The sequence below is a fragment of the Acomys minous genome (genome assembly GCF_964271855.1).
Source record: "Acomys minous genome assembly, chromosome: 16".
Taxonomy (NCBI): Eukaryota; Metazoa; Chordata; class Mammalia; order Rodentia; family Muridae; genus Acomys; species Acomys minous.
Genome location: NC_140498.1, coordinates 41,286,332 through 41,301,203, shown reverse-complemented (window position 1 = coordinate 41,301,203; position 14,872 = coordinate 41,286,332). Strand labels below are relative to the sequence as shown.

At 42.0% G+C, this 14,872-nt stretch overlaps 1 protein-coding gene across 1 annotated transcript; it reads left to right on the top strand.

The window, feature by feature from the left end:
* The first annotated feature begins 12,598 nt into the window (after nucleotides 1–12,598).
* LOC311587013 (prostatic spermine-binding protein-like) lies at nucleotides 12,599–14,259 on the top strand. Its single transcript, XM_084763406.1, has 3 exons — nucleotides 12,599–12,774; nucleotides 12,892–12,997; nucleotides 13,692–14,259. Exons 1-3 carry the CDS (start codon nucleotides 12,720–12,722, stop codon nucleotides 14,011–14,013), a joined length of 483 nt encoding a protein of 160 aa, XP_084619532.1. The 5' UTR covers nucleotides 12,599–12,719; the 3' UTR covers nucleotides 14,014–14,259.
* Nucleotides 14,260–14,872: the final 613 nt, after the last annotated feature.

The following is a 14,872-nucleotide window of genomic DNA, read 5'->3' as shown; positions in this document are numbered from 1 at the left end:
TAACATGAGACAAAGAGATGGGGGAGAGAGAGACAGAGAGAGGGACAGACATAGGGAGGGAGAGGGAGAAGAAGGAAGGAAGGAAGGAAGGGAGAGAGGGAGGGAGGGAGGGAGGGATGTTTCTCCATTACTGCTTGGCTCTACTTACTATTGGAAGTAAACATAAGGTTCTTGTGTTGAATGAAAAAATATTCTTTCTTTATTAAAAGACAAAGTAAAATGTTAAGGCAGTAGTACTTTAACCAGCTAGTTCCCCAGTGACAGACAAGAGAGAATGGTTTATTTGTAAGCTGTAAGCACTATGCTGGGCAGAATATGAGCTACTCTAATCCTAGCACCTTTAAACCCCACTCAAAAGCCAACCACTTTTTGCTGTTTGTTACAGTTGAGATTTTGTGAGGTTGGAATTTTGCAATGGTGTAGTTATCTTTTGAGGCATTTATAGATAGGCAGAAACCACACTAGAGACACAGCACAAACAGCTACTTAAGTCTTCATACTAGTCAAGAGTGGTCAAAGATGACTGTGGGAATAGTATTTATGAGTATCAAAACTGGGAGCTATAGGAAATGCACTTAAACAGTTGGTTGAACAAGATTAGGATAGTTTTGTTGGCCATGCCTAGCAAGATCAACTTTACATTGTAAGCACTCTGAGTGGAAATCAGATACTGAAATAGAAATGTTTTAAAAACAAGGAATTCCCAAAATTTGTGGACAAATGGATTGAACTAGAAGTTATTATAATGAGTGAGTTCACCCAGAAGCAAAAAGAGACAAATGATATATACTCACTTATATAGAGACACTATTCGAAGGGACACATCCCATGAAAAACTTTACTTACCAAGACAGTGGGTCAGAGGGGAGGACATTCTATTGAGACTTTAGGTGAGAGAAGCGTGGGAGAATGGGCAAATAGAAGGATCCAGAGGGTCCTGGAAACCTACAAGAAGAACATTATGATGGGCAGATCTGGGTTCTGGGGTACTGCTCAAACTATGGCACCAGCCAAGGAAAATATAGGCAGTAAACTTCAAACCCCTACCCAGATCTAGCCAATGGGCAGGAAATTCTCCACAGTTGAGTGGAGAGTGGGGACTGACTTTCACAAGAACTCTAGTGCCCCATTTCTGACCATGTCCCCTGGATGGGGAGGTCTGGTGGCACTCAGAGGAAGGATAGCAGGTTACCAAGAAGAGACTCAATACCCTAAGAGCATATATAGGGGGAGGAGGTCCCCCTCAGTCACAGACGTAGGGGATGGGAGTAGGGGGGAAGCAAGAGGGAGGGAGGAATAGGAGGATACAAGGGAGGGGATAACAATTGAGATGTAATATGAATAAATTAATAAAATAAAATTTAAAAATAAAAAATAAATTTAAAAAGCCAACCACTTGCCAATCTGATGACTCTCAGGGCAGCTCCAACTCCATCAGTCTGTTTCTCCAGCCATGTGTCCTGCCATCCTCTTAGAGTCCCTGAACACACCTCCCTTTCCACTAGGAAGTCCCGCCTTCCCTTTCCTGTCCTTCTACCCAGCTTTCTTCAGTGCTCCCCTGGGACCAGGCTTTGATGAGTGAGGCTGGAACATGCAGGATGCTGGAACAGCTGTGTCAGCACTCAGCATGCTGGAGATGAACTCTGTCAGCTCTGATCCAGTGTCACCAGTGTCAGGTAATTTTGTTCTGTAAATATATACTTTCTCACAAGCATTGCACAGTCCTTAAATTATAAGTATATGAGTGGTGCAGGATGTACAGATCAGTTAAAGATGGTTTTCTGCTCTTTGTGAGAACAGAGCAACCTTTTCATATGGGTCTGTTTTATTTTGACCCTTCTCAAAGAGGATGTATAATATTACCATTACCAAAGAAGATACATCATTATCTAATTGAAATCAAAACAAATTGTATAAATCTAAGTTTCCTTCTCTAGGATCTATGGCACTGGCTGTGTAGGCCAGGCTGCTACCCATCTCTGGAGAGAAAGCTTCCCATTTTAGAGAAAGGCCAGTTGCCCTGAGCAACTGAAAAGGCATTACATTTTTTAAAAATAAAATCTTTATTCAAACTCCCATTTATTTTAGAGTTTAAGCATAGCCTAGGAATCTTGTACCTACGTTTTTACATTTGTTGCAGCAATTTTTGTCTCACCTTTTCCCTCCATATGGGATGGATGCTCTTGTCTTTAAAACATATGAATTGTAGCCTTTGAGTTTCTGGGATCTAACGAGACTGGCATGTACTTTGTTACCTGTCAGTCCCCTGTGTCTCTTTGCATCAGACATGACTGCCATCTTTCCTCCATGAAAATGTCTTGTGTTCAGAGGGATAAGCCAGCTGTCAGTGCAGGGACACCTCAACTCAGTCAGCATACAAAGGCTTTTTGATGTGAGAGACATGCGGCTTGCATGGTTGTCTCCACACCCATTTTGTGTCCTTGCATTGACCAACAGAATAGATCTCTTAAATAAAGTTGCCCTTTGGCACAGTTCTCCTGTTGAAGCCCCACTTTCAGGGAGATTGGCTGGCCTTTTTAGAGCAGTGTGACATAATTTCTCCTTACATAAGCCTAAGATTGATGGGCATCCATCCTTGAGATCAGTAAGGACATATCACCCAGTATTAAGAAAAAGGAACTTACATAGTAATTTTTAGGAAAATTTTGTCACTTTGAATCCTAGATTGTCTTTGTAAGTAGTTTATCTTATCAACAGGGGGTCACACCCTGACTTACTGTGTAGACTAAGCTGGTCTAGAATTTACAGAGATCAGCCAGTCTCTGTGTCCATTGTGTTGGGATTAAGGACATATGCCACCACCATCCTGTTGAAATATTTCATCTCAATTCCAGTCATAATCTCCAAAAATGTCATGTTTTAGCAATTTCAAACAACAAAAGTGTTCTATTTATTTCCCACTGTTGGCAACAATAAAAAGCTTTCAAGCAAAAATCAAGCAAAGAGACGAGAAAATTCTAAGTCTTTGGTCCATTGTTCCATTTTAGGCTCCAGCAAGTGAAGCCTCGCCCATCATTTCTTGGAGGTTACTCATTACTAAGTTGTGTGGGTGGGCCCTGTCCAGAAAGAGCTGACAAGCATCTTGTAGCGGGAGAGCTTGAGCTCCTACTGCTGTCAACTTACCATTCTCCATTGGGAAGAGTTGTTTGGTCTTCTTGATTTCTCTCTTTTTGTGTGTGTGTGTGAACAAGATCTTCAGGGGTTTTTCCTCTGTCATATCTGATTTTTATCGGTTTTGATGGAACCCATCAGTTCCCTTTTCCTGCAAGAACATACACAAAGCCTCTACCCCAGCTTAGCACATTTCTTGAGCTCCATTCTGAGGTTAGGATGTCCTATAAATAGCCAGGCTGATCTAACACAGTCGCTTTTTCTATAATCCAGTGTTTCTCAGCAGACGTTGTTTTTGTTCATTAGCATTCAAGAAATTCAAAGTCAGTGAGGCCTTATGTAATCTGTCTCTGGGGGTCTTTGATACCCCTCTCTGTTTGATAAACATTTCTTTTAAAGTATGATTGGATCTTTCAATGACCACTTGTCCTGTAGGATTATGTGGTATAACTGTAACATGTTTTATGTTATAATATGTAAAAACTGTTTCATTTTATTAGCGCTTATGATGGAACACTGCCAGTCTTCATTTGTATAGGTACACTCATAATTGGCATAACTTCTAATAAATACTTAATAACAGAATCAGCCTTTTTCAGAACTTAAGCCTGCTGCCCATTGAAATCCTAAATATGTGTCTATAGTATGGTGCACATGTTACAGTTTACCAAACTCTAAAATGAAATACACCCATTTGCCAAATTTCATTTCTTTGACTACCTTTATGGTTACTTCCTGTGTTAAGGTCTCTGTGAGCTGCTGAAGAAAGATCCCAGACTCAGACAGCATGCAAAATCAAAGAGAGGTTATTCTGCGGAGATTTTAGTGTACAAGGATTGTTACCATTTTCAAAACGGCGATCCCGAAGTAAGCATGCAGACTCAATTAATCAACAGTCCGAGGGTCTTGTGATGGCTCTTAAACTGATTGTTTAGAAGTGAGTCAGAGTCTACAAGGGGATTCAGGATTGGCTACTTGTTTGGGGACTCTTCCTAGTTACTGGAGATTTTGGTGAGTCATTGAGGTTTGGCTACTACTCAGATTTGACCTTTAAATTGATTGGTTAGGTCCATCTGTGTTTTCTCCTGGGGACAGCAAGGCCCTAAAGTAAATAAACATAGTCTTTGGTCAACCTGACCTGTGAGTTGATTGGCTGCTTGTGAGCTATGGCTTTTTCACAGATTGTTTTCCTGAATTCTGAGAAATAGAAACTGAGGCCAAGTCAGAAAAGTGGAAAACTGAAGCCTGTCATCAAGTCAGCATGTCTTATAAAATTTTGTCCCCCTCATCTGCAGGTAATGGAGTTTGTTAGAAAAAGGATAGTTGGATTTCCCCCCACAATTTCCTTGACCTGTTGCCAGGTGATAGAAAATTCCTTCTTTAAACCTTTGTTCTTTACATGTTTTGTTTGTTTTGTTTTGTTTTTAAACTCTAAAGCTACCATAGGCTTTAACTTTTTAAACCTACTTTCTTTTTTTATATGTTTTATTAATTTATTCATATTACATCTCAATGGTTATCCCATTCCTTGTATCCTCCCATTCCTCCCTCCCTCCCATTTTCCCCTTACTCCCCTCCTCAGACTGTGACTGAGGGGACCTTCTCTCCCTATACATGCTCATAGGGTATCAAGTCTCGTCTTGGTAGCCTGCTATCCTTCCTCTGAGTGCCACCAGGCCTCCCCATCCAGGGGACGTGGTCAAATATGGGGCACAAATATGGGGTCGTGTGAAAGTCAGACCCCATTCTCCACTCAATTGTGGAGAATGTGCTGTCCGTTGGCTAGATCTGGGTAGGGGTTCGAAGCTTACTGCATGTATTGTCCTTGGCTGGTGCCATAGTTTGAGAAGAACCCCTGGGCCCAGATCTGCCCATCATAATGTTCTTCTTGTAGGTTTCTAAGACCCTCTGGATCCTTCTATTTCCCCGTTCTCCCATGCTTCTCTCACCTAGAGTCCCAATAGGATGTCCTCCCCTCTGTCTCACTTTCCTGGTAAGTGAAGACTTTCATGAGACATATCCCTTGGCCTAGTGTCCAGATATAAGTAAGTATATACCATTTGACTCTTTCTGCTTCTGGATTAACTCACTCATTATGACCACTTCTAGTTCAATCCATTTGTCCACAAATTTCGGGAATTCCTTGTTTTTAATAGCTGAGTAGTACTTTCTTTAGGGTTATTTAATGTTTAAACCTCCCTTCTAACCCACCTAATCTAGATAGGTAAGAAAAGAGGTGAATGAGACCAGCACACATAGACCGTTTTAAATCCTTGGAGCATTTCAAATCTTTATAGTTAGGATTTTGCAGACCCCATATAGCAAACCAACAACTCAACAAATTGTCTGCAACCTCAGCACCTGGAACCTGGAGCAACAGGTGAAAGCCAGAGCAGCAGCGGGAACCTTGATGCATTCTGTAGAGCTGTTCTCTCTAGGAGCATCCCAAAGTGGAGCAATGAATAACCAAACAATAAGAGGCAATGGCAAAACCAAAGAACCAAAACACACACACACACACACACACAAAACAAGCCTCTTGCTTTGGGGTGCATGTATATCCTCTTAGAGTCAGGACTAGGATGTTTATCAGTTGGCAAAGACCATGCCCCTGCATACGTCAGTTCCCATTTTAGTAGAAAACATCACCTGATCTCTCACAACTGTTTCCAGAAGAAAAATACCACACACCACAACATCAGACAAATCTGTTCCATATCCTACATTTGGAATTGTAATACTTAGACCTTCAAAGAGATCTCTAGTCTACACCCAGAGTCCCCAGAAAGAAATGGAGTCTGATGTCGATGCAATACACACAGGAATTTTATTGAGCCCATGCATCAAGGTCTAGCTCTTTCAAGCTGCAGACCTCAAAAAGCAGGAGCAAGTGCCTTTTTATACCTTTTTGGAAAAGCAGAATTTATCAGGCTAGCAGTGAGGGGTTAGTACCTTTCAAGGGTAGTGGAATATTTTTAGACACAGCTGATTGTCCTTGAGTCAAGCTGGACCCTGGGCACAGACTGAGACCTTGAGTCAAGTTGGACTTTTTATTCTCTTTAAACATAAGCTAGCTGTCCTTGGGACAAGCTGGACTCCACAGGGGTCCAAGTAACTTTCCCTTGTGTCCCAGACACACAGTGATCACTGATTTGATATTGGTACCTTGATTCAATATTGATACTGCTTCCTGGACCCTCCAGGATCAAAACAAAACCATGTTTGCACCTATCAATATCTGATCAATTTCATCATTATCTTGTGCTAGAGGGCCTGGTAGACCTGTATGAGATCTTCTATGTGTTATATATAATGGGTGTTTTCTATCTCTGCAAACTTGTTATAATTGAATCAATGGTGAAGTTAAATTGGAATTCATCCTGAATTAGATCACCAGTTTCTATAAGCAAAACAACTCTTTCAGCAGCTAATTATTACATTAAGAGATTCTTGAAAATCTGATAACATGATCAGAATTGCATATAATTCTGATTTTTTGAACTGAATCATGAGGACTCTCAACAACCTTACTTATATTTTCTGATTTACAACCTGACCTTTTTCATTTGTTGGCTTCAGTGTAAAATGTAGGTGCATCAGAAATTGGAATCCTCTTAACTATATGAAGAAGAATCCAACTAGATCTTTTTATGAAGTTGCTTGCTGTGGGGTATCTGTTGTTAATTTCTTTGAAAAAAGTTCTCTGCCAATGGTCATTGTCTGCCCATAATGAGGCAATCTCAGCATTAGTAAAAGGTACCACAAACTAAGATAGATGGATCTATTCCAGCTAATTGATGAAGTGGTGGAGGTTGGTCTGGTGTATTTGATGCTAATTACTTCTTGCTGTCTCTGCTACCTACCTGTACCTTGCCTATGAGACTAACCCGTTTGACCAATAAAAGGCCATCACACCTTGGCAGGGCAGATGAATGGATAGGCGTGGCTCAGGTTCCAGGGCTAGGTGAAACAGAGAGAATCCTGGGAGGATACCAGACCAGAGGTGAGGAGAGAAGAAGGAGGCTGCCTGATGGGGTAGGTGGGGGAGAAACACATGGCCGGCTTGGATGGAGACTTGGCCCAGATGATGATAAATTAGCAAGTGTTTGGGATTATGGATGGGAGGTAGCTTGATAGAAATTATTCAGAAGCAGATGGCATGGTAGCAGAAACAGATATGGGATACCTGCCCCGATATGGGAAGTAGTTTAGGGGATTGATATCTGCCCTACCTAAAGTTAATTAAGACTTTTAAAATATATCAGGTGTCTGTATCTTAATTGATTGCTAGCAGGTTAGAAAATACTGTCATATTAATAACTATAGGCCAAATAATAAACATTATTAGGCCAAATTGGTAAAAATAACTGCAACACTGAAGTCTCATTTTTCCTCTTCAATTCAGAAACCCTTTCTATGTAGGATTTTAATTTTTTGCTTTATTTGTGTGGTAAAAAAAAATCCATTCTAAGATACAATCTTCCCTCTGCACAAGAATTCCTGGGGCAGAGTGAGTAGAAGGCAAGATAACCAAAGCACAGGCCTTCTTTGGACCAAGGTGCTCTGTTTATGAATCTTGTAATTTCCTTTCTAACAGAGCAAATTCAATTTCAGCTTCAGCTGATAGCTTTCCTGGGTTATTTAAGTCCTTATCACTTTGTAAGGTTTGAATAAATTACCTGGCTCTTGGGTAGTCCAACCATTTGTAGGCTGCAGCCAGCTAATATCTCCTAGCAATTTCTGAAAATCATTGAGTCCTTAATTGGTTTCTTCTGATTTGTACTTTTAGTGGTCTAGTTTTCTGTAGGCCTATTTTTTAAATATTTTTATTAATTTATTCATATTACATCTCAATTGTTATCCGATCCTTTCCTCCTTCCCTCCCATTTTCCCCTTACTCCCCTCCCCTAAGACTATGACTGAGTGTAGGCCTATTTTTTATCCTAGATAATTAACAGAATCTCCTCTTTGTATTTCTTTTGGGAGGGAGCACTCTGTAATACCCAACAAGGTGAAGTTCTATTTATTTCATCAGAAATCTTTTCTAATCTACTCCTATCTGAATCAGCCAATAAGATATCATCGCTATAATGGTAAGTTATAGATTGAGGAAATTTCATATAAATTATCACCAACGGATGTTGCACAAAATACCAAAACAAGGCAAAACTGTTTAATATTCTTTGTGATAAAACTTTCCTGTGTTATCTCTGTATTGGGCAGTATTAAAAGTAGGTACCAAGAAGGCAAACTTCTCTCTATCATGTTCATGTAAAAGAATTGTGAAAAATCAATCCTTTAGATCAGTCACTACATTAGGCCATTCCTTTGGTAACATGGAAGGCAATGGGATTCCAGACTGTAAAATTCCCTTTGGATGAATAATTATATTAATTGCTCTAAGAACTGTTAACATCTTCCATTTGCCAGATTTCTTTTGATGACAAATACAGGAAATTCCAAGGGCTGTCAGATTCCTCTATATGTTGAGCATCCAGCTGTTTTTAAACTAGCTGTTCTAGTGCCTGTAATTTTTCTTTAGTCACAGACCATTGTCAATCCAAAAATGTCAGTCAGTCAACCACTTTAGTTGCAGGGCTGTAGGTGTTTTTTCAGCCATGGTTCCCAAACATAAAGTAAAAGAGTCGACTCCTGCTGTATCTTGTTTACGGACAGTGTGGACAGATTGTAACTGTCTTTGATAACCCCTTTTCATAATATTAATTTTTTATCAGGAGTATCACCTGTTTCTGCCTTGTCTCTGAAACTGGAGGGATGTTAATGGGTATTCCATTGTTGTAACAGATCTCTTCCCCATAACTTTATGGCTGTATCAGCCACAAATGGTCTTAATTTTCCTATTTGACTTTCTGGTCCTGTATACTTAAGCTGTCTGATACTTTGATTTATTTGACTCGATGTTCCATTCCCTAGGAACTGTGTAGATTCCTTTTGAAGTGGCCACACTGGATGGCAGGAATCTTGGGAAACTTTCGTAACATCGGCCCTAGTCTCCAGTAACTCCTCGATCTCAATGTCATCTAACTGTAATTTTACTTCAGCCTCTAATCATTTAGAGTAGTTTGTCAAAATATTTGGAGCATCTTTATTGAATAGGTTTTCTAAGTCTTCAGTAGCCCTGTTTGTCTTATCAGACTTTGAATTGTTTTCTTGTCCTTTAGAATAGTCCTTTTTTGATGAACAAGAAATTAATGGTTCATGCTTTTTCCCGGGGCCTTTGTCAGTTTTCTGAAATTAAGGAATTGCCTTGGATATCGTCGGATGACCTATACTCATAAGCCACATGACTATTCCTTCCACATCTTCTGCATTTCATAGGAAATCTTTTCCCTGAATTATTATCATTGTAGAAGAATTTCTCTTTAGAAACAGTTTGTTCGCCATCCTTTAGGGAATGACATGAATTCTCATAGACACAGCAGTGAGCATTTTGTGTTTTGATGTCTCCTGTAGGTGTTTGTCCAACTACAACTGAATCATGAGCACTTATTTCTATGTCTTCAGGAATTTTAATCCATTGATGAAGAGATGCAGATTGTGCCCTCAAGGGTCTAGTATCCCCTTTGCATTCAGCGTTAGCATTTTCCAAAGCCAGAAACGGAAGTAGAATTTCTCTAGCATTTGTATCTGCTATAGCTCTATTTAGAACATTAGTTGGTCTCTGTAAAAACTTAGTAAAAGATTCATTCAAACCTTGGGTTACTTTTGTAAAGGATTCAGTTTGTCAAACTCTTGGTCAGCTTTGTGCCAAACATTCAAAGCTGTTGACCCAGCACCATCAAGCCTAATCTGTCCTATTAATGTGGAATATGGATCTTCACCTAGTAACTGGTCCTTAACAATATCAATGCCTCTAGTCCCATTTTGTTGCTGCATAACTGAGGCCTCATCTTTCTACCATGCCAGCCATGTAATTGGGAACCTGGTTCTAGTATAGCTGTCATCAAATGTCACCAATCTTTTGGAATTATGCAATTCTGTGTGGCAAGAGTGAAGACGAACAGGCAGGAAGCAAAAGCTTCCTTCTTCTAAGTCCTATTGTGTGGGCTGCTACCGGAAGGGTGTGGCCCAGATTCAGGCTGGGTCTCCCACCTCAAGTTATATAATCAAGAACCTCTCACAGAGGTGCCCTGCTGCTAGGGTCTTAGTTGAATCCATATGTAGTTAATGACAACCAAGCTTAGCCATCAGATCACCTTCCATTTCCAGATTAAAAGCTCATACCTGAGGGACCAAGGCAGGAACCAAGGAGGAACTCTGCTTATGGATTGCTCTCTGCTTTACTCCTAGCTAGCTTTTTTATTGTTTCAAGACAGTAATTGTTTCCTGGAGGATGTGGTGCACATATTTAATCACAGCACTTGGCAGGCAGAGGCAAGTGGATCTCAGAGTTTGAGGCCAACCTGGTCTACAGATGGAGAATATTCTGTGAGCTCTGGCTGTCCTGGGACTTGCTGTGTACACCAGGATGACTGCAAGCCAGAGGTCCACTTGCCTCTGTCTCCAGGTTGCTGGGATTTGAGGCAAGTGCCACCACACCCGACATATAAATAGATTTAAAAAATAAAGTCATGGACTACCTGCCTGAGGAGTAGTTCCACCCACAGTGGGCTAGGCCCTCCCACATCAATCTATTATCAAGACAATGCTTCACAGATGTGCCTATAGACCAATCTGCTCTAGACTACTTCTCAATTGAGGCTCACTCACAAGACTCTGCACTGTGTGAAGTTGACAGCTGAAGCTAACTAACAGGGACATTCCATCCCCAGTCCACTTGATACACAAACACGTCACTTTAAGCCATAACCATCTATTTCTCATTCACTTGATTTCATGTTACTACCACAATATAGATTAGCACAACCCAGGTTTTAAAGTACAGCCAACTTTCAAATTTTTCAATATTTAACAGGATCAATGTCTCCTTTAAAAGCTCAAAATCTCTTAAGCTTGGGCTCCTATAAAATAAATACCAAAATATAAAATCCTAATTTTATAAAAGCTACTAACTTATTGATAATTTTTAAAGCCAAGCGTGGTAGTGCACACCTTTAATCCCAACACTCAGGAGGCAGAGTCAGGCTATAATCTCTTGAGTTCTAGTCAAGCCTCCTCTGCAAAGAGAAGACAGGGCAGTCAGGGCTCTTTGCAACAAAGAAACCCTCTCTGAAAAAACAATACAAAACAACAACACTACACACACACACACAAAACAAGACATGTAAGCTAATAGTCACCTTATAAATGACCAGTTCTTTAATGTGATCAGAACTACACTCATAATCATGCTAAGTACTGATGTAATTAATTACAGGGGTAGCTTTACTTAGCCTCCTGTATATGTTTTCACAGTTAAGCCTAAACCAAGCGACTAGAAAACAAGCAAAGCTTGTTTAGTTTATATATACTTAATAGATTATGGTCCTTAATCTCCTCAGAAAGCTGCTGAATACGGCATTAAATGATTAATAAAAAAAAATAATAAAAAAAAACTCTTTGTGCTGAGAGACATGCCAGCTCCTGGTGAGGAGCACAAATTTTCATTCTCCAACCTGAATCCATGGTAAGCTTCAATTCTCCACTGTACCTGAGTTTGTTTCTCAAAATTCAGGAAACCACTTCCTGGAGTAGCCACAGCTTAAGAGCAGTCAATCAGCTATGGGTGAGATGACCAGAAACTATGTTTATCTTCCTTTATGGTCTTGCTGTCTCAAGGAGAGAACACAGATGGCCCTAACCAATCAAATTAAAGGTCACCTTCTGTGTAGAAGCCAAACCTCAATGACAACAAAATCCCAAGTCACTAGGAAGAGTCCTCAAACAAGTAGCCAACCCTGAATCCCGTCGTAGACTCTGCCTCACTTCTAACTGATCAGTTTAAATGCCACCCTAACCAATCAAATTAAAGGTCATCTCCTGAGTAGAAGCCAAATGTCAATGACTCAACATAATCCCCAGTAACTAGGAAGAGTTGCCAAACAAGTAACCAACGTGAATTCCTCCGTAGACTCTTACTGACTTCTAACCAATCAGTTTAATAGTCATCACAAGACACTCTATCTATAAATTGAACCAGTGTGCTCACTTCAGTGTTGCCATTTTGTGAAGATGGTAACCCTTGCATGCTGGTAATCTCTGCAGGATAAAAGTTGTTTTTTTTTTTTTGTATAATGTCCAAATCTGGGTTTGACCCTGATAGAGACTGAACACGGAGGATGGATGGAGGGCATTGGAATATGGGCTTTCTCCAGGAGCACCTTTAGGCTTTGAGGAGCCCCGTGTAATATGAGAATGTAGGGGTGTCTTGGTCAGAGCTTACTCAGAAGGCTTAGCACGGTGACATTAGGAATCGCACAGTGGGAGTGTGGGTGAAACCATGCCAGGGCTCTTCTAAAGCCTTTTGAGCCTGTGGAGAAAGAGAGTTCCCGGATGTTCCCTTGTCTCATCTGGGCCATGGGGATCCCTAACACCTAATGTCCTTTCCTCAGAGCCTTCTCGAAGCCTTGACATCTCCCTGTGGCTCCCTCTAAACTGCAGACTTGTGCCCCAAACCCTCAGGAGCCATGCTGCTGTTGATGACATTGGCTGTCCTAGCCGTTTCCACCTGCAGAGCCCAGGGTGAGTACCTGAGCCTCCTTTGTGGCCTCCACTTCCCTCCAGTGTCCTGTCCTTGGCATAAGGGCCCCAGAGCGAGGGAGTGGTCCTGATCACTCTCCTACTTCCCTCCTTTCCCAGAAATACATGGCAACCCTACTGGCATCTATTTTTACATTCACGGTGAGGACCAGGGAGAACTCAAGGGCATCCGGGTCTACTTGTCAATAATATATGACATCAAGGGGTGAGTTCCCTACACCACTCCCCATTGTGCCCACTCCCTGTAGCTTATCTAGAGCCCTAACCTGAGCTGGCCTCCTCAGGCCTAGAAAGCTCAGGACCTTTGCTCTGCCCCAGAAAGGCCAGCTATTCCCTGGAGACAGGCAGGTCTTCACTGTCCTCACTAGCGTCTGCCTCTTGGAATCTGTTGCTCTCCTAGAGCGCCATATACACCAGCTTGGTAAACACAGGCACAGTTCCCAAGGTTAACAGAATTACAGATGAACAATGAATATTGCTTTAGTATGTGTCCTGTGCAATATGGATGTTATCTTAGCCCCTAAAAATTCTATGTTGGGTGACTGGGAAGGAAGCCTGGAGGGTAGAGTGTCAGCTGTGCAAGTGTGAGGCCCTCAGTTTGGACCCCAGCACCCATGTGAAATCTGAGAGCATCAGCACAGGTTTGTACCCTAAATTTGTGGGACAGGGAGAACTGAGGGGCTAGCTGACCAGGTAGAGACGCCTGACCTGCGCCAGCTTCTCTGAGGTCCTATGAGGAGGGAAGGGTCTGGAAGAGGCAGAAAGAGGAAGGACAGGGCAGAAAGTGCTACAGGCAGGGCACTTCTGGAGACTGAACTGTTACCAGGACACTGGGGCACGGTGCAGATGTGAGAAATAACCAGCATTCCTGAGGTTGTACTGACTTGATGTCTCCCAAGCATCCAGCTGCTGTTCGGCACCACGTGGAGTGATGTCTATGGAACCTGGACACCAAACAGTCAAGAGTTTCTTCTGGAAGATGGAGAGCATGTGATACAGGTGGATGGCGGCACAGGTGTCTGCCTGACTACCCTGACCTTCATCACTGACAAGGATCATAGTGTTTCATATGGTCTTAGAAAGAGCAGTCCCACCTTTAGCGATACGGGAGGTAAAAACCAGTATCTAGCAACTGTCCATGGTATAAACTCGCCAGGCTTTTGCATCAAAGGGATGGGCTTCATATGGAAAAATCTCCCAGAGACCATGGAGAGCTCTTAATTTTTACAAAGAGGAGGATGATGTGTCAGAAGAAAGCAAAGACAGTGAGAAAAATAAAGGCAGAAATGATGATGACAATGTTGCCAAGGAAGAAAATTAGTAAGAAGAGTACCACGCTCAGAGCTCAGCCCTGCATCCCCACACTGCAGCATCTCCTCTCAGACAGGAGCACCCACCTGGAGGGACCAATATCCCAGGTGACCCTGGGCTCGGGGAGGCAAAACCCAAATAGCCTGTATCTCTGTGTCCAATAAACTATGTGCGTCTATGTGAGCCTGTGTGGTCCTTGTCACCAAATGGAATGGGCTGGGGACACCCCAAGAACCTCCTTTACCTGCCCACTTTTGGACCCACACCTGTGCTGTGAGTCAGGGTTTACACAGAAGGAACCTGGTCAAGTCATCAGGACCGAGGTGCCCAACATGAGGGCAGCATCCAGCCACTTCCTGTCTTAAAGTAGCATGGGCCTGGAAGGAGAGCTCAGTGTGTGCTGACCAAGCTGGCAGGGACTGGCTCTGCAGTGGTCCCGTTTAGCTATATTTGAGCAGGTGTCACTGCCTCCTGTTCCTCTCCAGATCCTTCTGATGTCCAGTGTCCTCATCCTCTCCCTTCTCCTGTCCTGGTCACTATCTAACCTTACTAAGAGGGGCTGTCTGGAGTGCCTCTCCCATCCCTTGGCTCTGATTTCTTAACGATTCCACTTTACTAGGGATTCATTAAAGGCATGTACCTACTTACAACCCGACTACCCTAATTAGGAGGCAAAGGAGATTAAGGGGAACAAGAATATAACGTTCTGTGTATCAGTTCCGTGGGGCATTTCCCCTGGAGTATTTCTCAGGAGTCTAGCAGATCATCC

Excerpts from the sequence above, each read along its gene's own strand:
- LOC311587013 (XM_084763406.1), top strand. The coding sequence starts at position 12,720 with ATGCTGCTGTTGATGACATTGGCTGTCCTAGCCGTTTCCACCTGCAGA. Across the intron at positions 12,775-12,891 it reads TTCCACCTGCAGAGCCCAGG|AAATACATGGCAACCCTACT; the intron begins GTGAGTACCTGA and ends CTCCTTTCCCAG. Across the intron at positions 12,998-13,691 it reads ATAATATATGACATCAAGGG|CATCCAGCTGCTGTTCGGCA; the intron begins GTGAGTTCCCTA and ends ATGTCTCCCAAG.